Source organism: Haliotis rubra, unplaced genomic scaffold (assembly GCF_003918875.1).
Source record: "Haliotis rubra isolate DU_JTF1 unplaced genomic scaffold, ASM391887v1 Scf721, whole genome shotgun sequence".
In the NCBI taxonomy this organism is placed as follows: domain Eukaryota; kingdom Metazoa; phylum Mollusca; class Gastropoda; order Lepetellida; family Haliotidae; genus Haliotis; species Haliotis rubra.
In genome coordinates, this window is record NW_025767437.1 from 437558 (window position 1) to 465057 (window position 27500).

Genomic DNA, 27500 nt, shown 5'->3' on the forward strand with positions numbered 1-27500 from the left:
AAAGAGTGTGAGTGAGAGAGTGAGTGAGTTGGGTTTTATCAATGTTCCAGCAATATCACCAGAAACGGGCTTCACACATTGCGCCTATGTGGGGAATCAAACCCGGGTCTTCGGCGTGACGAGCGAACGCTTTAACCACTAGGCTACTCCACCAACCCCCGATAAAAAGCAGTTGTTGACTCAGCTTTGCTAGGTATAATTCAATACACAAACAATTAATTTACTATTATTTATTTCTTGAGAAAATTTACATATATTTGCAAACTCGTATTCTTTGCAAACACATATGAACATAATAATAACTGCAAAATAATAACAACACGATAGAAAGTACAACAGAATATCTCGTCAGTAGATATTGACTATATAACCACGGTAGGACGCACACCCAGATTTCTAGACGAATGTGTTCAACTCGGTACCTACTACAGACTGTACCAAGAGAAAAGCAAATTCCAAAGAATTGAAAATGGCCTCTCTGGGTTCTCAGAATAGATCACTTAACGTCTACCAGTGTAACGACGAATGGTTCACCTGTAGAATAATGCGTCCCGTGTTTTGGAACCAGTCACCGTTTTTCATGCAAGATCAGACATTGTTGTATATTTTTTTATTTGGCTTGCGGTCCATAATGACGTCATTTTTCGTGGGCACCAACTTCCGTTGGGAGAGCTTTTATAAACATTGTTTTACAACGCCCGCTTTCCTCTACAGAGACGAACTGTGAGTAAACATTGCCTTTCTGAAGAGGCACCACGAGGAACTGGTCTACAAAACCATGAACATAGACATGTAACCGGTTCATGTTCGGGATTGAAAGAAATGTAACAAATGATTGGTTAGAATTTCTTAAATTATGTCAGAGGAGAGGTCAATTACATTTCTGGGATGAAATTTTAATAAAATGCATTTCTCATCTTGTACCTTAATGCGTAATATCATGTGTGACTTGTGAACAAGCGTTTGTGTCCACGTCTAAAGCTGAAAGTGCTACAGATAACATCACCGCCATAACATAACACGCACGATGAATCATGTCATTTTCACACATAAAAAAGGTCGCGGACAACATGTTGAAGAAGATCTTCAACATTTCTCTGTAACATAAGTGTTTATAATGGTTGCCGCCCACAGCGGGATGTTGTGTGTCTGTGTGGCGGGGATAATACTGGTCCTGGGTCCCGATCCCAAAGTGTTCGTAAAGTTACGACATGTCGTAACCCCATAGTATATCACAGGCTTACGAATGTCGTAGCGTTACGAACGTTTCGTGGATCAGGGTCCTGATCTACAAAGCGTTCGTAACGTTACGGCATGTCGTAACTCCATAGTATATCACAGGCTTACGAATGTCGTAGCGTTACGAACGTTTCGTGGATCAGGGTCCAGGGGCCCGATCCACAAAGCGTTCGTAACGTTACGGCATGTCGTAACTCTATAGCTTACCATAGGGTTACGAATGTCGTAGCGCTACGAACGCTTTGTGGTTCGGGGCCCAGGATCCTGGTGGTAGGACCCGTTCACCAAAACGACATCATTCCATTATTACAATAGTTTAATGATTACGATTGTCAACAATGCCTAAAAATCACGAGGATCTAACCCATTCAATGTATAACTTAGTTTGTCGTAACTGGCATACCTTAACATATACTTATCTATAAATACCTTATTTGTACCACATAAACAGCGCCTGTGGAACGGAATCAAGGGTCGGGTTGCACAAAGCGTTCTTAAAATGATCTCTTAGACGGTCGTAAGTTCAATCATACTTTAAACTTGCTTTGTGAAAACAGACCCTTCAACATTTTTGAAATAGCTCAGGTACGGCAACCGACGCCTTCGTGTAACATGTACGTTCCTTAGACTCCAAGATCCATTTATACAAAGCGAATGTCGTAAATCTTTGTCAGCTTACGCGAGTTATGATCGTCTAAATGCTGAGATCCCTTTGTGGTATTGTTCACAGGGTAGCTGAAACAGACCTCGCGGAGGGACAACCATTATAACCAGACTTGATTAACGAAACAATATACACGTTGAACGTAAACAGACCACGAAAACAATCGTTGTAGTACAGAAACAAAATCATGTATACATGTACACCAACTCGACTGAATATGAAATTTCCTCGTGATCCGGATTATACCGAGACAGTGACCGTGACCTGATGACGTCACAGAGGAGTAAACCTGGAGACAAGTCGGGAGAATCCCAATAAAAAAACATCACAAATCAACAACTCCGTTGATTGCCTTTGAACAAGCTCTCGTTTTATATAATAACCCATAATTTTCGGGATAAGACAAATCAAACTTGTTTGGGTAATCTCCCCTGAACACTGAACTCTTCACATCGCAGTCCTCCTTGCACCAGTTTACCATATGCGCATCCTGTCAGGATACGAAGCGTTATCAATGAAACGTTCCCAATCGTTGTAACATTAACATACTATAACCTGACGATGCAGCACGATACCTGTAGCATTCTGCAAAGGTTTGGAAGAAGTTAGTCAAAGAAAACGACTCTAGATACTTATATATTGTTGCAAACGTAGCCAAACCGCTGGGAAATTTCCAATCCATCTTTTGTAAAATATATCCCGTACACAAGGCTCAAACTTTCTTTCTCGTTCTCGCCATTCTCAGATCTATCTGTTCCGGTCGTCACCCGCTGACAACCAGTTATCGAAGCGAGATAGTTGAGTTCTTCTCTCCAACGTTTCTTCTCAGCCCATCCTGTTAAATCCGCCGTGTTCATCATAATCATCATCATAGTCATAATCATTCTTCGAGTCGTCATTTCCAGCACGTAAAACCTGCATCAGCCAAACTGCTGTTGGCACGTTCTGGCATCCGTAGAAGTCTCGACGTAGTTCACGTGGCGTAAACGGCGGTCGGACGTTACACGGGGCACCAAATATGGTGGTCCTGACTTGATTGTGGCGACCTTCGCCGAGTTGAGGGGACGAGTGCTTGATCGCGTTACGGCTTTGCTGCAAGAAGAAGTAAATACTAATAAGCGTGAACAGCATAATCATTTTACGAGTAATACATATGACCAATGCTATCTTAATTTACCTCCCTTAGCCGCTGAACGTCTGTTCGAATCCCAAATTTACCCCACTAGTGAGTGAGTATAGTTTTACGCCGCACTCAGCAATATTCCAGCTATATGGTGGCGGTCTGTAAATAATCGAGTATGGACCAGACAATCCAGTGATCAATAGGATGAGCATCGATCTACGCAATTGGGAACCGATGACATGTGTCAACAAAGTCAGCGAGCCTGACCACCGGGTCCCTTAAGACAAGCATGGGTTACTGAAGATCAATTTTAACCCGGATCTTCACGGGTCATCCTTAAGGAACGCCATATCCGTGCTCGTGGTTTAACCAATGTGGTATGTATGTGTGAAATGGGCCTCGTTCAGCAAGACGACGTGAGTGCTACGTTCATCGTATGTGTATGCTAAAGTATGTCAGTCCAATCGTCTTATCGACGAGGATGCTTTGTGAAACAGGGCCCTGTATCCTTTTGAGCTTTCCAGCCATACAAGTTGACACACCCCGATGTTCCCGAATGCTTACGAAGTCACATTTTCACAAACGCTCGCAAGCACGTACGCATGCACGGACGCACGCACTCACTCTCAGGCAGTAGCCTGATATAAAGACTTGGTTTGTTGTTTAATGCAGTACTCAGCAATATTCCAGTTATATAGTGGCGGTCTGTAAATATTCGAGGCTAAACCAGACAATCCAGTGATCAACATCATGCGCATCGATCTACGCTATCGGGATACGATGACATGTGTCAACCAAGTCAGTGAACCTGATCACCCGATCCCGTTAGTCGCCTCTTACGACAAGCATGGGTTGCTGAAGATCAATTCAAGGATCTGGCTAGACACTAACCTGGTGGATATCAGCAGTGCACATCCGAGTGTGGTTACTTCCGGTCCAGTGCCTGGTATATTCGTCATCAAATGAATATTCATTACCACGTCCACTGGTAAATACAATTACGTTTCGGTGTTCCGGAGATTTACGAAGTGCGTAGGCGATTTCACCCGAGTAGCTCTGATCGACGATGAGATGGACGCTCTTGGCTGCACAGTCAGCCAGGTCTTCCTTCAGTTCATCGACCGTATACCGCTCGTTGCTGTCAGCCTGCGGAACATACAAACTCATGTGAGATAACAATAAACAGATTCGGTAAAGTCACAAACCAAATTCTTCTTTTAGGCTGGGGGGACACACGACTGTATATGTGGGGTGGGGATGAGGGAGTGGCGTGTCAAACGTGGTAAGTATTTGTGCTTCAAACTGTTGAAATTAAAGACATTTAACTGACCTCTTTACATCTACCAGTGGCTATGTGTTTTCTGTGCATAAAGTCAGTTGTGTCTTTAAAAACGCAAAGTTAAGTAAGTTAACTTAGCACTTCACAACATTCTCATGTTTCATTTAACTTGTATACACTTGAAATAAAGTTAAATGACCGGGCCAGTTTGCCATAAGGTTTGAAAACAACTGAAGATGGCTCCAAACCAATGTCATTAAAACCAAAATGAGTGAGTGAGTGAGTATGGTTTTACGCCGCTTCTAGCAATATTCCAGCAACATCACGGCGGGGGACACCAGAAATGGGCTTCACACATTGTAACCATGTGGGGAATCGAACCCGGGCCTTCGGTGTGACGAGCGAACGCTTTAACCACAAGGCTACCCTACCGCCCCTTGAAACCAAAACGCGCTATTTCCTATAAGAGTCATTTATTGTCGATGAATAAGGACAGAAGCAGGACACAGGAGTTACAATGGTATAGGTTAATATTTCACTGTGAGACAAACAAACAGACAGTTTATGCAATTAAAAAAGGCCATAGCCCCGTAATACAAGCAATGTTTGGTTGCATGAATCGCGTTAGGAAGTTATTGATTAAGTTTCTCTGAGCTTCTTTGAGTGGCATTTAGAAGTTGGTGTGATGAACGTTTCGCTGTATCTACTATAACACCGTTAGTAGTTGTATATCCATAGAACGCTCCCCGTTGTTACTCTGAGCTGTTGGACTTTATCTAAATATAGACATATGCTGTATACAGTATTAACGTTTCAACAATTTCGATAACGGATTTTACTCTGTAACATATTTCATTCTAAATAATGCTGGTAAGTGATTCACATGGAAACTTGTGCAGGATGTTCTAGACACTTGGGAGCAGATTCTGTGTCTTGGACGCCTTGATTTCAAGAATGTGTTATAACGGGTTGAGATATGGTCCCGATGGTGTTCTGCGTGGAGGCTGTCCCCTGTCGAACGCGATGTGCTCTAGACACTTGGGAGCAGATTCTGTGTCTTGGACGCCTTGATTTCAAGAATGTGTTATAACGGGTTGAGATATGGTCCCGATGGTGTTCTGCGTGGAGGCTGTCCCCTGTCGAACGCGATGTGCTCTAGACACTTGGGAGCAGATTCTGTGTCTTGACGCCTTGATTTCAAGAATGTGTTATAACGGGTTGAGATATGGTCCCGATGGTGTTCTGCGTGGAGGCTGTCCCCTGTCGAACGCGATGTGATTTCGCATCATTGTCTAAGTAGACAGCAGGCCGTTATCAAGATGTTCCACAATGGAATCCAGGATTTGACGTCTGTCACTATCTTGCAGTCATGGACAAGGAGTTCCAACATCTGGACTGATCTTCCACCACTGCGGGGCGAATGTTCTTGGCGTGTGTGTAATGTTTCTTTGTCACCAAGCCCGAATACTCCAATCTGTGACCCGCAAACAGAACCTGTTCTCATCTGACGAGTGGATCATCTTCCACAGGCTTTGGTACCGACCCGTAAATATCCGGGTTAGAATTGCTCTTTACCAGCCATGTGTTCCGTAAAAGGCGCCGAAAGGGATCGGGTGGTCAGGCTCGCTGACTTGGTTGACACATGTCATCGTATCCCAATTGCGTAGATCGATATTCATGATGTTCATCACTGGATTGTCTGGCCCAGGCTCGGTTATTGACAGACCGCCGCCACATAGCTGAAATATTGCTGAGTGCGGCGTTAAACAACCAACCAACCAACCAACCAACCCTTTGGTACCTCTCGCCAGACACGATGCCAAACGGTCCCTGTGATGACGATGACAGCAAAGAACGCTTGATCACCCCTCTAGACCTGAGTCAATCTGTCAATGATGACAACTGCCTCTGGGGCATCCAGAATGACAGTGGCTTGTGGCAAAGGACTGTCGTCTTACTCAGCGGAGCTGATCCCGATCTTCGGCTGCTGGCGTCACACATGGCCAGACGCTGGACGGTCCTTCAGCTTATTACTTTTCTGTGGCAATCTTCTTACCCAACCCGATGGTGGTAACCGAACAAACAACCAAGAGCAATGCAGGACATTCCTGCGTGAATCATGCCCATTATTCACCTTTCAGATAATCCCCTACTAACCTGGGCCCAGTTTCACAAAGCTCTCGCAGCTCTACGACTGTCGTAAGTCAATGTTACAGTATAGGAGGTATAGGAATGCTACGAGGAAAGCTACGAGATCTTAGGCTTACGGGAGCTTTGTGAAACGGGCCCCAGGACCATAAGAATAAAGACTAGAGATTACAATAATTCAAGTTGTACTTGGATTAAGAGTCGAGAGTTACATCATAGCTGTGTACATGTATAACAAACTACTCGTATCGTTGCCAAAACGATTTTACCATTCGCTACAATGATTAAACTTTAAGAGGGCGCTTAATATATTTCAAGGTCACTTTCTGTATATCCAAGTACACTATACTTTCGCAAAAGCGTTCTCATGCCTAAACGTATAAAATCCCAGCTGATATTTCAAAGCATTAGGATCCTGTTTTTTTAAATCTTTAATCATCCTACGAACTAAAGAACCTTCGAAAGATACCTATCTTCAGTCTAAAGTGGATTTTGAGTGACTTTCCAGACACCATCTGAATAAATACCATCAGGCTACGCCAATCAAAAGTGTACGATAATAGTCATTAAAAATCACATGCAACAACATGAGTCGAAAGTCTTTTATTAGTACCCATTTCCGCAAAAGTGAAATTCTTTTATCTGATAATTTCTCAATGGATTAGCAACCGTGGGCAATATATATTATTAGGCCGTAAGATGGATCAATTAGGAATGTCTGCCAAAACCCATAACCTTGGAGTCGATTCAGAGCTCCGCCATGTTACAGTGAGGGTTATTTCCGTTGGTGGCAAATATATATTTTGCAGTCGCGTCAAAAACGAAATTTATTTCTTTGAAAGGAAGCGCCAAGCAATTAATTTACATCACATTAATTATGTTCAAGAGATCCGACATTATGCACGTTTTGTGCAAATAGGCAAGATCCGAGGACAACGCATTTTGTTTCATTTTCTTCTGTGGTTTTGACCCCTCACTTGCGAGGGTCCACAGCTCAAAGGTGTTGGGAGGTTGTGGACTTCGGGAACCAAGTGAAATATTCCGATCTGACCAACACCAAATGCTTCACTCTTGTCGATTTTGATTCGTCCTTGTTAAGAAGTCGGCACTGATCATTTATTGTAGGGAAGTTGGGTAAAGGTGAGGGTGGTCTTGGAAAAATAGTTATGATGACAACAACTACTTTTATTCTCCGCTGACAACAAGCTATCCATTTTGGCATATTTCTGAAGATATTTTTCATTCAACACATCTTCCCCCCCTCCCGACAGAAATGAAATGTAGCAGTAATAGTCCGCTCATATCCAGACACATTGCCTGCTCACGGTGCTACGTACATTACTATCCCCGGTCATAGGACACTATCGTACTTTCCGATAATTTTTTCAACTCCCTGGGGATCATACAGCCATGCTTCCTGTGAGGCGCAATGAACTAAACACTCACATTACCAGCACATCCTCACGGGTACCCATTTTACAGTTGGGTGAACTGAGACAATGTGGATCTAAGTATCTTGTCCAAGGATACTACGCAAATGTGCCCACCTCGGGACCGAACCGAGGTGCCTCCGTTATAGAATAACTCAAGAGCTACGATGATGTTACGATTTCAATTATTGAATATTGCAATGTGTTATGCTGTTAATCCTGTGATCCCGAATTTTTTAGGAGGGCCATATATTCCGTAATTACAAATTGGAGGAGGTTGCTCTGTATTTTCCTCGTGACATTTTAAAAGTGAAAATAACTAAAGACGTATCTGATGTCAACCATTGTTCTGACGTCATAAATTATCGTATTTTTCTTAACAATTAAACAATGTGACGTGATATGGCGTCAAGGGGCGGTGGGGTAGCCTAGTGGTTAAAGCGTTCGCTCGTCGAGCCGAAGACCCGGGTTCGATTCCCCCACAATGTGTGAAGCCAATATCTGGTGTCCACTGCCGTGATTTTTCTGGAATATTGCTCAAAGCGGCGTGAAATCCAACTCACTCACTCACTCACTATGGCTTCAAATGAAAATCCGCATTGGGAAGCTTACCAAACCATCGTTGTTGACGTCCCACAGATACGACGTGCCATCGTTCCGTGCCGGGTTGTTCATGTAGATGACGAGAGAGTCGACGCAGTGACGAGACATGCACATCTTCCGGATGTGGTAGCGGAAGGCGTGTTTCATGGCCGCCGGATGTACCCGTTGCGGGGGGTCACCGGGAACTATGGGTAAGAAGTGACAAGAAACGATAAAATGAAGCACACACACAAACAAACAAAACAAAACGAAACAAACACAAAACAAAAAGCAATATATATATACACCACAAAAAGTACAACACACAAGTACGATAGGCAGTTTGGAGTCAGTGAGTTTAGTTTTACGCCGCACTCAGCAATATTCCAGCTATATGGCGGCGGTCTGTAAATAATCGAGTCTGGACCAGACAATCCAGTGATCAACAGCATGAGCATCGATCTACGCAATTGGGAACCGATGACATGTGCCAACCAAGTCAGCGAGCCTGACCACCCGATCCCATTAGTCGCCTCTTACGACAAACCAATATTCTAACCCGGACCTTCACGGGTGGCAGTTTGGATAAACTATCCCCATCCAGACATTTAAGTTCATCGCTTCTCCCTACTCGTGAAGATCCGGGTTAGAATTGATCTTCTGCCACCCATGCTTGTTGTAAGATGCGACTAAGGGGATCGGGTGGTCAGGCTTGCTAATTTGGTTGACATATGTCGTCGGTTCCCAATTGCGTAGAACAATGCTCATGCTGTTGATCACCGGATTATCTGGTCCAGACTCGATTACTTACCGACCGCCGCCATATAGCTGGAATATTGCTGAGTACGGCGTAAAACTAAACTCACTCTCCCTCAGACTGAACATTTTCGGAATATTTACCGACATTGTAAGGGCTTAGTTTACTGGTTCATATTTCTAGACTCAAACTTCCCAAAAATTTATTGAATGATTTTCGTGAAAGAAAACCCCATTTTGGTAGCACCCTTCGTTCATTAAAATATATTAACCTATCAACTGAATATTTCATACAAATCAGACACATAGTTTCCCATTCTTTGTGTAGTCAGTAGCCATTTTGACCACCCAATCACCAATAGTCAATTGTCACATAATGTCTGTCACACTCTGTCCTTTCTTCAACTCTATTAGGGGGGCGGTGGAGTAGCCTAATGGTTAAAGCGTTGGCTCGTCACGCCGAAGACCCGGGTTCGAATCCCCACATGGGTACAATGTGTGAAGCCCATTTCTGGTGTCCCCCGCCGTGATGTTGCTGGAATATTGCTAAAAGCGGCGTAAAACCAAACTCAGTCAGTCAGTCAGTCAGTCAGTCAACTCTATTAGGAAAACATCTGGTATCGTCGCCTTTGATGGTCTACTACAGTGCACCCTGGTTATACATACAGTACATAAATGATATTCATGTAGTCCGAATACACAATCGACTCTGTTTTCAGGATTGATGTCTTATGAATACTGAATGCGTTTCGTCTCTTTTATCAAGTTTTAGTTACATTATTTTCAACCTTCTAAGCGTGTTTAAGAATATTCCATTTTCACCTTTTTTTTCCTTTTGAGATAACAGTATCCCTCTCGTGTTTGAAAACATTGTTCTCATGAGAAATAAAGATGAAAACGTTTTTTTGATATCAAATAACTAACAAAACTCTGTCAGTCTTTATCTCAAAGCCACCTTTTTAAAGATATGTAACCCAAAAAATATATTTAGGAATCCAACCGTTTGAACAACACAACTGGAATGACGTTCTCTTAGACCCAGTCACTCTCACCTACATATTTCTGTCTTTCAAAGAGAGGTCATTTTTCAAGATTAATATCACTTTGACACATTCGTATATAATCAGGCTTGCTAGAAACTCAGTGTCTGAAAAAAAAGCCTGGGAAAAAGTTTGAGAGTCGGAGCCTGTGTAAAAAGTGTCTAGCGCAAAGAGTCATAACAATAGTTCCGGAACAGATGTTATCATTTACCAGTTCCCCATTGTCCGATCGGGGAACTCACCTTTAGATGCCGGACCGAAATACCAGGTATTTGAATGAAAATCTCTTTGATGTACCGCATTGCCAATTACGCATCGACTTGACCTACTTAGAGTTTATGGAAGTAAGATAGGTAAATACATATGTATGTGAATCTCGGAGTAAGGGTTTAGGCTTCGCCGTTCGTTGGTTTCAAGCCTTCTGTGAAATTTTACGCTATAAATCATGTCAGTGAAGAGGTGTTTTTCTCGTAAAATATGAATTATGTCTCATTAGTACATGATATATGAGATCCGAAGATATTATGCTATACGCGTGTGTAAATTTATACGGATACATTTCGTTTTAGGAATGAAGCATGCTTTTGGAAATTCGTGTTTTGTTTTTGATCTAAAAGAAGCAAGATAATGTGAAACGGAAAAAGACAGGAAATATATCTCAAGCACGGATCAATAAAACGTGATCGTATAATCTATGTTTGCGCTATATAAAAAAGGGGAAATGGCGCAAAATGGAATTACGAAAAAACGAACAGAGAGCGGACGTTGCTTGCGGCTTAATAAATTCCACATTGGATAATTAACCTATGACATTTAACAACGTTTCAATCTCCAATGCTATATACCAAGTTTCCGTATTGTCGAATGTGTGTGATTGTAAGATAATTGTCAATTGGTAGTCAGCGCTTTAATGCAGTGCAAAAAACAGGTGTCTTTGTCGATAAAAACGCAAGAGTAAAAAGTTAGCATCTTTGAGTCATAAAAATACATACATATATTCAAGATCATTGCCAGATAGTTTATCATCACATTATTCTGAAACTTGTTCTCTACGTTTAAAGTATCCTTCAGATGTGACAGACTGCAATACAATGAGAAATACTGAAATACCTCCTTTGAACTTGGAGGTTACCTTATCTTTAGCGAGTAACACGACCAGTATTTACATGAAGTGAAAGGGTTTGTTTCAAAAGTTTTTTATATTAATAATACCTCCACCAGTAATCGGAAATCGGGAATGGGTTCAGTAAAAGTAGATTCTTGACCAGTGTGCGAAATAGCCACTGGCCCGCTCGCCGTGGCTAGTAAAAATCCAGTCGGATTAGTAAATCTCCAAGGTTACTGGCCCGATTGGCTAGTGAATATTCATGGGGTCATTTTGTAAATATATCATTCTCTCCGACTTGTTAAGTTATAATACACATTAAAATCATGCAAGATTATGACCTGATAAAATGTTCATCATATTAGCAGATTAATGATGAAATCCGTGTCATGCTGACAATATCTTATTCTCATCTATTTTTGTAATCTTTTGCTTAGTTTTTTTTATTCAAATTTCGGGCTAGTGAATTATTTTGTGGGCTAGTAACTTTCAGGCATAGCTAGCCCGACTGGCTAGCAAAATTTGGAAACTATTTCGCACACTGCTCTTGACAAATCAGTCTTCGTTGCAATTCCATATATGACTTAAGCACGAACGCGTATTAAGTTTTTCGCATAAAACAACTTCTGTATACAGGTCATCGTCTTTCTGCGCTGCATAAAACCAGGGAGACTATAATGTTGTAGATTATCCCTGATAAAACGTTATATTAGAAATTAATTTTTTAATTACGGTACTTACTTTGTAAAGATGGCGATCCATTGGCGAAAAACACTTTAATATTTCTTCTCTTAAATCCATTATTTCTGAGCATTTTAAAAACAAGTTCCACGTTCATTTTATGCCTTTTACCGGTGCTTTGTCTATTCCAACCACCTGACAAAATGACCGCCTGGTCACAAATTTCAAGGGGGCGACAACTGCTCTTAACAGTTTCATGTGTTGTGGAGCATCTCCTCGTATTGTCACGGAGATGGTTGCAGATTAAACCCGTGGTCTCGTTCAGTAATCTCAATTCAGGACATCCGCCAAAGCCGGCAAGTCCAGAATAACATTTTAAATGATTGTGGCGTGCCGCCATGTAATGTCCGCCATGTTGGTTATTGGCCCGATGCACCACGGGAAGGAAGTTAATCTCACACCGTCTTGCAAAGTTCCGTCTTCTAGAACGTCTTTCTAAGGCATTCTTGCATCTCCGCCTTAAGGCTAAACTTATGCATTCTCCTTTATCTGGAAAATAAATATGAAAACATAAATATTACATAAATAAAAAGGATACAGAACAACACTGGAGCTGGTAATATTACCCAGAACTACTTAAGAACACCCACAGTTGGAAGGCTTCGTGTACCCAAATGCCATGACAGGTTAGCGATGTTCAGAGTGAGTGAGCGTTGGTCAGAGTGAGTGAGTGAAGTGTTACGCCGCTTTAAGCAATATTCCAGCAATGTGCAAACCGCGGGGACACGCGAAAGCTTCTTACATTGTACCCGTGTGGGGAATCAAACCCGGGTCTTAGGCGTGAAGAGCCAACGCTTTCACTACAGCTAGCCCGCCGCTCCTGGTCACAGAGTGAGTGAGTGATTACGGTTATACGCGTCTTTCAGCAATATTCCAGCAATATCACGGCGGGGGATACCAGAAATACCAGAAATGGGCTTCACACATTGTACCCATGTGGGGAATCGAACCCGGAGCTTATGCGTGACGAGCGAACGCTTTCACCACATGGCTATTCCGTGGTGTTCGACTCTAGGGATTCTGTTCTTGGACATTGTCAGATATCTTCTTTCATTCTTGCTAAATACAGGAGAACCGCGTTATCTCGGACTCTTTTATCTCGACATATCGGTTATGTCGACGTAACATTTCGTGATGTAACCTTCAGCAGCAATATGATCGAATATTGGTTGTCTCGACTTACATGACAAATACTTTAAATACCTAGAACTTCGACTTGTCGTTGCTTTTTAATACATCTTATATCTTACGCTGACATAAAATATATTTTACATTTGCATTATGAAATAATTTCATGTTACACAGATCGCTGAGGACAGTATAAGTTATCACATCGTGTCGAGGGAAATACGGGGTTTTATCAGTCCCTCAGGTAGGGACGGTGGGGTGTCTAGTGGTTAAAGCGTTGGCTCGTCGCGCCGAAGACCGGGTTCGAATCCCCACATGAGTACAAGTGAAGCCCGTTTCTGGTGTCCCCGCCGTGATATTGCTGGATTAAAAGCAACTAAACTGCAGCTTAGTCAGCCCCTCGGTGGTATGCACATCAAATGAAACACCGAAAACGACAAGGGTTGTTATAAGTTAACGCCCTTAATGCACGTGCATTTGTTTCACTGTTCCAACTACTGCGCTTATCCCCTTGTAATACAAACCAGTAATAGCGATTTGAATCTATGATCGTTTGTTCGTCAACTTTTATCCTAATTTGAATAAAATTTTGAGATTTAAATGTTCAATTGGCAAGGTAAAATTATTAGGATTCGCAATCTTAATTTTACTTTATTTGATTTACATTTTTGTTTAAAGTGAAATTCATCGGTACATTTTCACTGCAAACAGACTATACCTTCCGTTCAACCTTTTAAGTAGGAACTTGGAAGGATACTTACAGGCAACCTTAACTCCGCAAATATGACTGGTTATTTGATGTAAAACTGATATGTGTGATCCTGAATATATGCTACCAGTCATATACCAGAATATAATGGAATACATGGTACAAATCGGAATAGGGATTAGCGCTGGAGGTGTCACTGATGCATCAAATGTCTTCCGTTTGTCTACAATAAAACATTTCCAAAGGTTGATCTAACAACTTTTGAGCAAATGTCGAATTACGCTCCATGAAATCTTTGTAGAAAGAGCATGTTCGATAATACATCAAAAGTTTTTGTATGTAGACGCTAAACCTGCAGGAATATTCCTCCACGGAAATGGAAAGTTGACTACTTAACATATGGAGTCATTTCTCTTATCATCCTTCGCCTGGATGGGTTTTAGATGTAAATATGAAACAGGTAGGATAGTTTCTCGTGTATCTTTGATTTCCAGCTCAGGTGTCAGACCATCCATATACCAGAAGCTTAGTTAACTTTTTGGCCAAATTCATATTTTATTTTGCCAATTTAAGCAGAAATGTGGACTCGTATGCATAACGAAATAGTTCAACAACATTGACATATATTCCAGAGATTAGCGTTTGACAATGAACTGCATCCGAAGGATTAACGACACAAATTCAACGCCAATGGCGACACCCGTTCAAGGGAGTGACAACAGTCAGATGCGTAGGCGAATAAACCCATGGTTTTCTAACACCATAGGGTATTAAACATCGTTTACAAGTAATTCCCCCCATTTCATTAACATCACCCTCCCTGCAGTCATTAAAAGATGGCGCGAGATACCACCGTCAATTCTCGCGAGAACGAGATCTCGCCCTGAGCAAAAGAAAATGGCGGCGCTCTGTGTGTTGAGAGATTGCCGTGACTTAGCGTCGTTTTGAGTGTAAATGTATTGGCGTGTGTGGTCTATGTTACCCTCTGTAGGAGCAGTGTAAGCGTGTTTATTTGCTACATGGGCGATCGTCGATAAGCCCCGGGCGTACAGAGATACGCGGTGGGTCTACACTCCTAGGACGAATGTTGAAATCGTTCAAACTTGTATTTACATGGATTAGGACTGGAATCGATTTTTATGTCAGAATATATAATCGTAATATAATTTCATATCTTTCAGTTGAATGATAATTGCTTCTACGCGACGTGTGGGATCATACATAGATCTATGAATTAAACATTTATGATTATGAGATTTATGACGTAAACAGAATAACGTCTCCAAATCTTTGCTCTTCGTGTTTTCAAACAATTTATCCTTTTAAAACAACCAAATAAACGTATGTCTTGAATTTCTACATAATAAAACTGTTAAAAGGAAACAAACATTGGAAGAAGGTACTTTTGACAAATACGAATTGAAAAAGTACAGTGGGTTGAAAATATTCACGGATATTTGTAATCTTTCGTCCCTTTTCAGTGGTATTTAAATGTATTGGTATTAGTTGATTACTCGATTGTAACATTCAAACAGAATGTACCTTTGGAGTCTGGCCTAGACATGATAGAGGCGATCGTGTTCGGAAATAGACACATTTGAATAATGAGTGGACTAATACGTAGTATCTAAATATATATAAGTTTGACATTAACAATTATAACCATTTAAATTGAAAAGGAGCCCCAGTGAGAAGGAAGATCCTGAGGAAAACTAGACTTGCTTCATTTAGAGCTTAAGCATTGCAGCAAGGGCTTGGCAGCAGGGAAAATAATGAGGTTCAGGGACTGGGAGACAGACCAAATAATGAATTGCGTTATGGTTTCGTAAATTTAAAATGAATGGGTCACTGACATCCAGTGACGGAACCATGTCCTTGTTTCACACCAGTAGACAATGCCCTTGTTTCACATTCCTTTTCGTTGTACATAAATGTCAGTAGACAATGCCCTTGTTTCACAGACTGTTTCGCCGTACAATAAACATAGCATAAGTATCCCTGTTACATACAGGTGAACACTAGTATTGATATTTAAATATCTCTGTTACATAAAAATGAACAATAGTATTAATATATCAGTATCTCTCTTACATACAGGTGAACAATTTTATTGATATTTAAATATCTCTGTTACGTATAGGTGAACAATAGTATTGACATTTTAGTAACTCTGTTACATACAGGTGAACAATAGCATTGACAGTTAAGTAACTCTGTTACATACAGGTGAACAATAGTATTGGCATTTAAGTAACTCTGTTACATACAGGTGAACAATTGTATTGATATGAAAGTATCCCTGTTACGTATAGGTGAACAATTGTATTGATATGTAAGTATCCCTGTTACAAACAGGTGAACAATTGTATTGATATGTAAGTATCCCTGTTACAAACAGGTGAACAATTGTATTGATATGTAAGTATCTCTGTTACATACAGGTGAACAATTGTAATGATATGAAAGTATCCCTGTTACAAACAGGTGAACAATTGTATTGATATGTAAGTATCCCTGCTACAAACAGGTGAACAATTGTATTGATATTTAAATATCTCTGTTTCGTACAGGTGAACAATTGTATTGATGTTTAAGTATCTCTGATACATACAGGTGAACAATTGTATTGATGTTTAAGTATCTCTGATACATACAGGTGAACAATTGTATTGATATTTATATATCTCTGTTACGTATAGGTGAACAATTGTATTGATATTTAAGTATCTCTGATACATACAGGTAAACACTAGTATTGATATTTATATATCTCTGTTACGTATAGGTGAACAATTGTATTGATATTTAAGTATCTCTGATACATACAGGTGAACAATAGTATTGATATTTATATATCTCTGTTACGTATAGGTGAACAATTGTATTGATATTTATATATCTCTGTTACGTATCCCTGTTACAAACAGGTGAACAATTGTATTGTATTGATGTTTAAGTACCTCTGATTTATAGTATTATCTCTGATACATACAGGTGAACAATAGTATTGATATTTATATATCACTGTTACGTATAGGTGAACAATTGTATTGATATTTAAGCATCTCTTTATGATATGAAAGTAGTATCCCTGTTACAAACAGGTGAACAATTGTATTGATATTTATATATCTCTGTTACGTATAGGTGAACAATTGTATTGATGTTTAAGTACATACAGGTGAACACTAGTATTGGTATTTAAACACGTATAGGTAGTTGTATTGATGATATCTTTACATAACACTAGTATTGATATTTATATATCTCTGATACGTATAGGTGAACAATTGTATTGATGTTTAAGTATCTCTGATACATACAGGTAAACACTAGTATTGATATTTATATATCACTGTTACGTATAGGTGAACAATTGTATTGATGTTTAAGTATCTCTGATACATACAGGTAAACACTAGTATTGATATTTATATATCACTGTTACGTATAGGTGAACAATTGTATTTACATTTATGTATCCCTGTGATATACAGATGAACAATGGTATTGACATTTAAATAACTCTGTTACACACAGGCGAATAAATAATAGTGTAGAATCTTTAGTATCTATGTTACATACAGGAGAATAATAATACGGACATTTACATATCTCTCTTTCATACAGGTGAATCATTATATTGAATCTTGGGTATCTCTGTTACATAGAGGGTAATTATGGTATACACCCGTGAAGATCCGGGGTAGAATAGGTCTTCAGCAACCCATGCTTGCCACAAAGGCGACTATGCTTGTCGTAAGAGGCGACTAACGGCATCAGGTGGTCAGGTTCGCTGACTTGGTTGACACATGTCATCGGTTCCCAATTGCGCAGATCGATGCTCATGCTGTTGATCACTGGATTGTCTGGTCCAGACTCGATTATTTACACACCGCCGCCATATAGCTTGAATATTGCTGAGTGCGGCGTAAAACTAAACTCACTCACTCACTAATAATAATATATGATAAGCCATATGACATTGAGTCACACGAGCCATCCACCCACACATCAATGCGAAACCTTGAAACAATCTTTTTTTTAAAGAAATAAAAAAAAATACATAGAACCAAGAAAACTATAACAGATCGGTAAAGTACTGAATACGCGGGTACTATAACGGCACGCTATTGTGGATCGGTATGCGCTTCAATTCTACACATAGCCAATCCTAAAATACAGCACCATTTCTATGTCCGGGTAAACACCGTTTTTGTTATTGAACAGAGTCTTTCGATTGATTTGAGTGTTTCAATTTACACTTTAATTATGTTTTGAAGACAAACAGCTATTCCAAACACTTCACCTACTTCAGCACAAGTCTAGCCGTAGGCTCTTACGTGTGCCAAACATGCCGATAGAAGGACTCGGTAACGCGGACAAGTGGAAGGATTTTGTATTAATCTTGTATAAATATTTATTATTTGTTCGCATACCTCTTCACAACGCTTCATTGCGCATGCGCGATTTCTAATGAGTCTCGCTTCAACACGGCTTCCTGCTTAAGGGTACAGCGTGGTCGTTACATTACGAATGCACGATCCGGGCTGGGATACGTATCAACGTAACCCTGCTGATGGATAATAGAAATGACAATGCGCATTCTAAAACCCTTTCGTATATTTATGCCCGTTTCGGGCTTGTAAAAGAGTCTGGGTGATTCTTAACCTGCATTATCAATAAAATCGGGTTGAACACTTAAGCATGTTCAATGTTGTGATTGTGTAAAGTACAATCTTTAAAGTGTTTTTGGCAATGTGTTAAAGGGACCTTTCGAGAACAAAGCAAGCATCCCCGACAATAGGCTTGCATGGTGTGGAGGTGACAAGTAGCTGTGACAACTCACAGATCACAGATTTCTGTCACGACCTCTTGGAGATATTTTCTTGTACTTGGGAAATGTATATCTGATACATCGAAATGTTTATTCAGATGCTCGAATGTGACACTCGTGATCACAATACCGTCCTTTTAACATTCCAACCCTTCCCAAAAAGTGATATTCATTTGTTTGACCTCAGAGGTTTGGTATTTAGATCTGTGAATAATATTCAGAGGGACGAAACACTCTCCATAAGAGTGAGTGAGTGAGTTTAGTATTACGCCGCTTGAACAGTTTTCCATCAATATCACGGCGGGTGACACCAGAAATGGGCATTACACGTTGCACCCATGTGGGGAAACGAACCCGGGTTTTCGGCGTGACGAGCGAACGCTTTAACCACTAGGCTACCCAACCGTACCTCTCTCCACAATACTGTACAACTAGGTACCACTACTTCCAATAGTCAACCTTTCACTATATCTACTTATCTACTTGAAGATCCGGGGTAGAATAGGTATATTCACTATATCTACAACGTAACGGATCGAGTTTATTACAATGCTGTTTCCAAGACGATTTCTAACGATGTTCTAACTGTTGTAATGAAGCTTTCCAGGGAAAAGCCTATTAACAATAACAGACAAAGGTGAATTGAAAGTGAATACACAATGCCATTTAGAAAGTGGTCACAAATGTAACATAATATGCTATATTTGGGATTTCACTTTCTCATTAAAGTACAATTTCTTACAATTTTTTGTACTTTTTAGCACCCATCCGGGACGATCGACCTCAAAAGTACTAGAATCTGTACTATATTGAGAAATTGTAATCCCAAAGGTTACACGTTACATTCAAAGTGACTGTGATTTATTTAGTCATTCAAAATTAAGGAACCACAGTTGACCACGTGTCCCGATTAACACATCTCCAGATTAACACGTGTCCCGATTGACACATCTCCAGCAATATCACGGCGGGGGACACAAGAAATGGGCTTCACACATGGTACCATGTGGGGAATCGAACCCGGGCCTTCGGCGTGACGAGCGAACGCTTTATAACCACTAGTCCACTCCACCGACCCCAAGATAATAGAAGGCAGCGAATCAGCATATAGGGTTATATATAGATTAGAGGTGAACGTTTAAAAATTCCCCTTTCTTTTACAACTCACTCCTGACATGTTCGGAGCTGGTGTTGATTTCTCTCGTGAAACTGCCTGCATGATTAAGTACAACATGGAGACCTTACGTCGGTGTTTAGATTTATCACTGCCAAAGAAATGCCGCATATGGGTTGAAATTGAGCGAAATGGCATCAGCAAATGTATAGCTTCTATATCTGCATCATTATTTGAAGACGTCGAACATATTATCGAAAACGATCCAACTCTGCGTTTCGACAGTGAGTGAGTACGTGAGTGAGCTTGGCATTTAATGTTACTTTTACCATTATATGTGGGCTTGATGTTGAAGAGTGAGTGTGTGAGTTTAGGTTTACGCCGCTGTTAGCAATATTCCAGCAATATACCACGGCGGGGACACCAGAAATGGGCTTCACACGTTGAACCCAGGTCGGGATCGAACCCGGGTCTTCGGCGTGACGAGCAAACGCTTTAACCACTTGGCTACCTCACCGCCCCTGATGTTGAAGAAACCAAGGAGAATTGACACAGTGATGGTGAAAAAGAAATAATATTCTCGGATTCGAACACTCGACTAACGGATCCTAACACTTTGTACAGCGGTAAGGATTGGTTACCCTCGAACCTGTAAACAGGCAAACTTTTGAAGCATTGAAGCATTGAAGACAGTAATGGAATGTGCCTTTCAATCTGAATCACTGGGATCTGATAAAAATCAATTCAATCCACACAAAACAGAGGCTAATATTATAAACATAGATCTATATCGACGTGGCAAGATGACTCACAAGCGCCATAGGGGCACTGGGTAGCCTAGTGGTTAAAGCGTTCGCTCGTCAAGCAGAAGACCCGGTTTCAATTCTCCAGATGGGTACAATGTGTGAAGTCCGTTTTTGGTGTCCCCCGCCGTGGTATTGCTGGGATATTGCAAACATCGCCGTAAAACCATACTCACTCGCTAACACGCGCCATGCCGACAATTAAAACCATACCCATTGGTCAGTTATAACATGGGATACTCTGACCTTTTCTGACCTTGAATCCTTTCACAAAAATTAAACCTATCCACACATATTTATACATAGCATAAACCGGAATGCGTTTTTACATCTCTTCAGTATATTTGAAGAGGCCACACCAATAACAAAATACCCCTGTGTTTACCCCCAGAGAGCGCGTGTCGGTGGGGGGCCTCTGAGTGTGTGCCCGTCTTCAGTGCAAGGTCACGAGGTGCATATGAAGGTCAACAGTCGTGTTTAAAACCCAAACCCATAACGGCAACAAACAAACGAAAGCCACCAAGAAAAAACAAAAAATTAAAAACCCCGAAAACTGCCAATGCACTATGCGTCAATTACTACGGCAAACGCATTAGTTCAGCAAAAAACGCGAAAGACACATCTACGTCAACAGTTGATTTGTAAAAAAAATATCCATTTGTGTTGAAGTAACTTTAACCTCTTTTGTTCGGACCTAGTTTGTTGCTGATAATTACTGCTGCGAAAACCTGTCACAAAACGACACTTTACGAACTCATTAATCCGTTAATCCTTTTTTTGTTTGGATTAAAGCGGTGGTGTTGCATTGGGATCTTTACAAGAACATGGATGGATGGACGAAGAACCCCAATTGGCAAGTTTACATAAGCCATAGTCTGTCTCACACTTTCTTAACCATATTCTGTTCAATCCAGCCGTTCATAATTTATGGCAAGGTGTGTGTGTGTTAGAGAGAGTGATAATTTTTATGCAGAAGCATGTACAATGTGAATGATCCCCCTAAAATTAACGTACAAAGTAAGTGCCCCCCCCCCCCCACACACAACACACCTTGCATATCATGTACAACATCAATGAGACCCCCCTCCCCTTCCCATAATTTTTAAACATAATTTTTTAATATGTTTATGTACAAAATTGCTGACCTCCCCTAATGCATGTGTACAAAATTGATGACCCCCCCTACCTCCCTAGAAATAAATGGGTACCAACAAATTCTGAACGGTCCCTTACTGATTTTCCACAGATTTTCTAAATCCGTCATTTCACAGGGCCCCTTTTCAATGTATGTGTAGCTGCTTGTTTGTATCAATATTATATTTTTTCGGAGTGTTTTTGAGTCTACCAATGCCAAGAAATATATGTATACGATACTTATATCTGGGCAACTGATTGATAAGCTGAAGACGGCGTCCCAATTCGACTGGTTCTCGCGATATCTACCGCTTGCGCTTCATGGAGGTCAGATCACGTGCGACGATTTACAAGACTAACCAAAGCCAGCGAAGTGAAATGGAAACTAGTCAATGAACATTTGTAACCATTGCCGGGAAAGTATAGTTAGGTTCATAACACCAGATAATTCCCGATACCCCGTTTCGATATATCGAAGCGAATGCACAAAATGCTCTCCCCTTACACCGCCCCTCATCAATAACCCCAGACACACTAGGGGATTATATTCTCATCGAACTTCTAGCATATCTCAAACCTCAGGAAATAATGATTATGATTTTGCGAACACCTGGTGTCATCACTAATGTTCTGTGATCCATTTACATAGTCTTCATTGCTATCTGCCCGTGAAGGTCCGGGTTAGAATTTTGATCTTCAGTAACCTATGCTTGTCGTATAACGGGATCGGGTGGTCAGACTCGCTGACTTGGTTGACACATGTCATCGGTTCCCAATTGCGCAGATCGATACTCATGCTGTTCATCACTGGATTGTCTGGTCCAGACTCGATTATTTACAGACCGCCGCCATATAGCTGGAATATTGCTGAGTGCGGCGTAAAACTAAACTCACTCACTCACTCATTGCTATCTTGATCGGACGCTCAATGGTTTTGGTTTGGTATTTGTTTTACGCCGCACTCAGCAATATTCCAGTTATATGGCGGTGACACTCTTTGGAATCTGTGTCTGTGGAGGACCGAGGTTGGGTATTTTCTGACGTTGACGATTTAAACGTCATATACTGACGTTCATAAGAAAGTACACACCTGGTGTTTTGGGACTATTTCCATTAAAACCATAAATATTTCGCTAGCAATGTTGTAATTGGGTACACTATCTGGTGTTTTTGAAACACTTGCACAATGTTTGTGACAAGGCAGAATCAAAACACTTTTTAAAATATTCATGCTGTTTTAAAGAAAACATTTTACCAAAGAATCAGGTGCCTGTGTACTTTCTTCTGAGCGTCAGTTTATTTCAAACTGACATGTTTCCCATCTTGATGAATAATTTTACACAGAGAAACCCCTAAGCTAAACACACAAAACCATATAACAAACATAACGTCACGGAAAAAAGAGCATCTTATTTAAAAATGGAGCTCAGGAGAATGTTTAGTTTTATTGTAATTAACAAAGACTTGTCAAATCATTTTAGATTTGGAGTTAGTATCCCGATTTTGTAGTCTGTTTTCCAGACACCAGAGAAAAAACATTACCCCTTAGTTAAGAGCATGTTATTTGAAAATGGAGCGCAGGAGAATGTTTAGATTAAGATTAATTAATTTAGACTTGCGAAATCATTTTAGAGTTGACGTTTGTTTATTTATGTGTTTTTATCTTAAGGGTTATTTAATGTTTTCTCTGGGGTCTAGAAGACAGACTACAAAATGAGAATACACGGCTTCCTAATTTTGAGAGCGTATCTTATTCTTGAAAAAAGTTCTTTTAGGATAGACAGGCCTCGCCCGTGTAACCCGACAACGTCTGCAAGACTTTCCCCTGTAAGACCCTGTCATGTGAAACACGCTGTTACAGAGCCAACGCGGAGTGATACATCATGTGTAGACAGCCCCGTCAGGGTAATTACACCTTAGTCGTCTACATCCGCCGTTACCCAGACAGGTGGTCAACACCAAATTAAGGGCCAGCGTTCCTGATTAATGGTCACTGTTGGGGTTGAGTGGCCTAAATGACCACCATGACAAGAGGACATCTAATGGTCAAGGACCAGTCATCAGATGTCCGCGTGGCAATTAGACACGCTGACCGGTGGACGATTGATCAAAATAGTCCAAAGAAACTCTGAATTAGGAATGTTATTGCTGCCAATTTTCAAATGTCGTTCTGGATTTGTCTATGTTTAGATAAATCTCGTTGCTGCACTTATGGAGGTACTGCGTCAATTTTGAAGTGTTGTTCTAAAGGAGTGCAAGGAAGTGGCGTCCGGCCAGTCAACAATCAATGGGATCCTGCTTGGATGAAGCGAAGCAGATTTTCATTACGTTAATGGAACCCCCCTAACATCCCCTCCCCAAAAATAGAATATAACACCGCACAAAAAACCAACATAAACAAAACAAGGTGTGAGGTGAAATAGAGTTTAAATCGCTTTCAACAATTGCGCTTATATAGCAATGCGTATGCACGCATGTGTGTGTGTGGTTGTACAAATCCGCTCGTTTTACTGTCCTAACCCATTGGGTTCTCATGGTTCAGTTTAACATAGATGGCCGACTCATAAACTGATTAACTCGTGAAGACCATGGTTAGAATTGGTCTTCAGTAACCCATTCTTGTCGTAAGAGGCGACGAACGGGATCAGGTGGTCAGGCTTGCTGACTTGGTTGACACGGCATCGTATCCCAATTGCGTAGATCGATGCTCATGCTGTTGATCAATGGATTGCCTGGTCCCGACTCGATTATTTACAGACCGCCGCCATATAACTGGACCAGATAGGCCAGTGATCAAAACCATGACCATCGATCTAAGCAATAAGGATTTTAACCCGGATTTGCACGGGTGTTTAAAAGGTCACATGCAACCAAAAAATCAAACATAATTAAAACACAATTATCACTTATTCATGACATATAATATGCATTGCTGATTATGAAAAAACATATAAACAAAATTATAAGCGTACAATCGCAAATCAAAAGTGCAATATTTTGTAGTTGGGTTTACTTCCCAAGAAACGAAGCAGACGGGATACCGAACCCAGTCAGAGCGGGTGGGTGTGCACTCAAGTGTAACGGCTGGTTCATTTGCAGATGCCCCCACGGCTCATTGTGTGTGTATATGTAGAGATGTTGGGTTTTGTAAATACATGCTCATTTTTTGTGTATAACATTTTGCAATCAACAGACATCATAACATGTCATGTGTACAAGTATCACACCTGCCTGTCTGTGTAATTACATAATGTGACAGAGACCTAACTCGGGCCATAAATCAATGCGTTTTGTTTATGGTGTATAGCCTGATAGGTGTTAAGTTCAAATTGCATGTGGTCAGTGATCGAAGTTGTGTATTGAATATTGTCATTAGCAGACAGGCAGGCAGACACATAGGTGTCAATAAAACAGACATTGAGTTGCTACATGTAACGTCACTAACTGGTAGTTTAACACCAGTTAGTATCTTCATTACCCCTCATAATATATAAAAGCGGTGGGATGGCCTAGTGGTTGGAGTGTTCCTTCTTCAGGTGGGTTCGATTCCCCAGAGGAGTCAAATGTGTGATGCTCATGTGTGGTGTCTCCCGCCTTTATGTTGATGGGTCATTGCTTAAAGAGGAGTAAAACACCACTCACCCATAAGATATAAAATTATGTGAACATTGATCATTTAAGATCTTCGTCTGTGCCCATACAGTGATGACCGTCCTGACCATGATTATAATTTAAGATTCGATTCCATTTGAGACGGGCACCCCACCGCCCTGGACGCGCTAACCACGACAAAACGTCATCCTCAAAATGAGCCATCTTTGCTCCCCGACCCTTCTGAACCACCCCACCCCTTCAAGACCACACCTCTCTGTGAATCACCTCAACAACTCCCAAGGTTGTAACAAAGCATTATCATCCGCACAATCGGCCACCGATCTCGCAAAGTCTCGTCAGATAAACCACGTTAGTGCGCCCCATTAACTTTTATGGCATTTTGAGCAACGTCAATTAGAATTGGCATAGCGGGGATTTTCTGAAGTGTAATTATACCCAAATTACCGCTACTGGACACAGAGTAACAAAAAACCGAAACAAAACGGAACTATTATATACACTAAATCTACACGGTGAATTGGTACACTGGTCAGACGAGGTGATCGGAAATATATCTGCCTTGAAATTCCAACGGATCACATGACAGTGACGGTATCACATGACAGGGTGGTGATCACATGACCGCATGAATGGTATTCGAGAGTATTCGTTCTTTCTGGGTAGACTGTCTGTGAATGGAGACGACTGAATGGCGGTATGACTTGGGTTACAACTATGAATGAGTTGCGGTATGATAAGAATACATTTAAACGATATCGGAATGCGCATGACTAAGCATGTGAATCTCGTGTGAGTCCACGTGTTTACCACCATTACTTCCGGTCACGCATGCGTATCACTGCTGTTTGGACGTATATTTGTACCACACGCGGCTTATAGCTTATAGTTTTTATAGAATTATAGAACTAAAACTGAATGAAAATGACCGAAAGAATAAGTTCAATTGTCATTTAATTATCAAAGAAATCCAACTAATTCAGGAACCTTATGTGCAGAGTGATTGTGAGTGAGTGAGTGAGTGCGCGAGTATTGTTTTATGCCGCTTTTAGCAATATTCCAGGAATATCACGGCGGGGGACACCAGAAATGGGCTTCATACATTGTACCCATGTGGGGAATCGAACCCGGGTCTTTGGCGTGCCGAGCGAACGCTTTAACCACTAGGCTACCCGAATCGCCCCTAGAGTGAATGTAACGAAAGCACCTGTAGCTGAATTTGAAGTCATAATTTTCAAAATTGATTTCGATTGTTTTCGGATGGTCCAACAGCGCCTTCAGCAGGTCGTAAGAAGCAAACAAATAGTTTGGGTGGTCAGGCTCTGTAACTTGGTAGATGGGGATCGTTGCTCATTATATCAATATCACTAGCTTATCTGACCCAGACTCGACTATTTACAGGCTGCCGTCATACAACTGGAATAGACCAGAGTTAAACTAGAAACAAACAGACCCGTGAAGATCCGGGTTACAATAGCATAATGCTTGCAATAAATCGTTTAGCATGTTCGCCAACATTTTCTGTATATTGGCATGAGTCAGTTCTAGGCCAGACAATAGTACCGTTACGATTTTTCTTTGTGGATTATTTCTGTTGTTTAATGCTACACTCATGTAAAGTAACCAAGTAACCCGTGAAGACCCGGGTTGGAATTGATCTTCAGTAACCCATGCTTGTCGTAAGTGGCGACTAACGGGATTGGGTGGTAAACCTCGCTGACTTGGTTGACACACGTCATCGTATCCAAATTGCTTAGATCTATGCGCATGCTGTTGATCACTGGATGGTCTGGTCCAGACTCGATTATTTACAGACCGCCGCCATGCAGCTGGACTTTTGCTTAGTGCGGCGTTAAAGAACAAAGAAACCAAACCAAGAAACAAACATATTTACAAATGCACGGTAAAACCAATAGCCCTCACCTAAAACAGAGGATGACTATTCTCAAAAACTTTGTCAAGTATATCAGTTTATCATCCAAAACTGTGTTCCACAGGAGATATCGCTTGTGTGAGATCATATGATAGCTCCTAGGAGATATCGTTTTGACAGTAG

General features: G+C 40.9%; 1 protein-coding gene across 1 annotated transcript in view; it reads right to left on the bottom strand.

The window, feature by feature from the left end:
- Positions 1-215: 215 nt before the first annotated feature.
- Positions 216-27500, bottom strand: part of LOC124259449 — a 36823-nt gene continuing 9538 nt past the window's right edge. The window contains exons 2-5 of the mRNA XM_046693588.1: positions 12108-12596; positions 8496-8671; positions 3918-4172; positions 216-2995 (exon numbers count right to left, since the gene is read on the bottom strand). Coding sequence (XP_046549544.1) covers positions 2729-2995; positions 3918-4172; positions 8496-8671; positions 12108-12596 — 1187 coding nt within the window. The 3' untranslated portion in view covers positions 216-2728. The remainder of the gene's footprint in view (positions 2996-3917; positions 4173-8495; positions 8672-12107; positions 12597-27500) is intronic.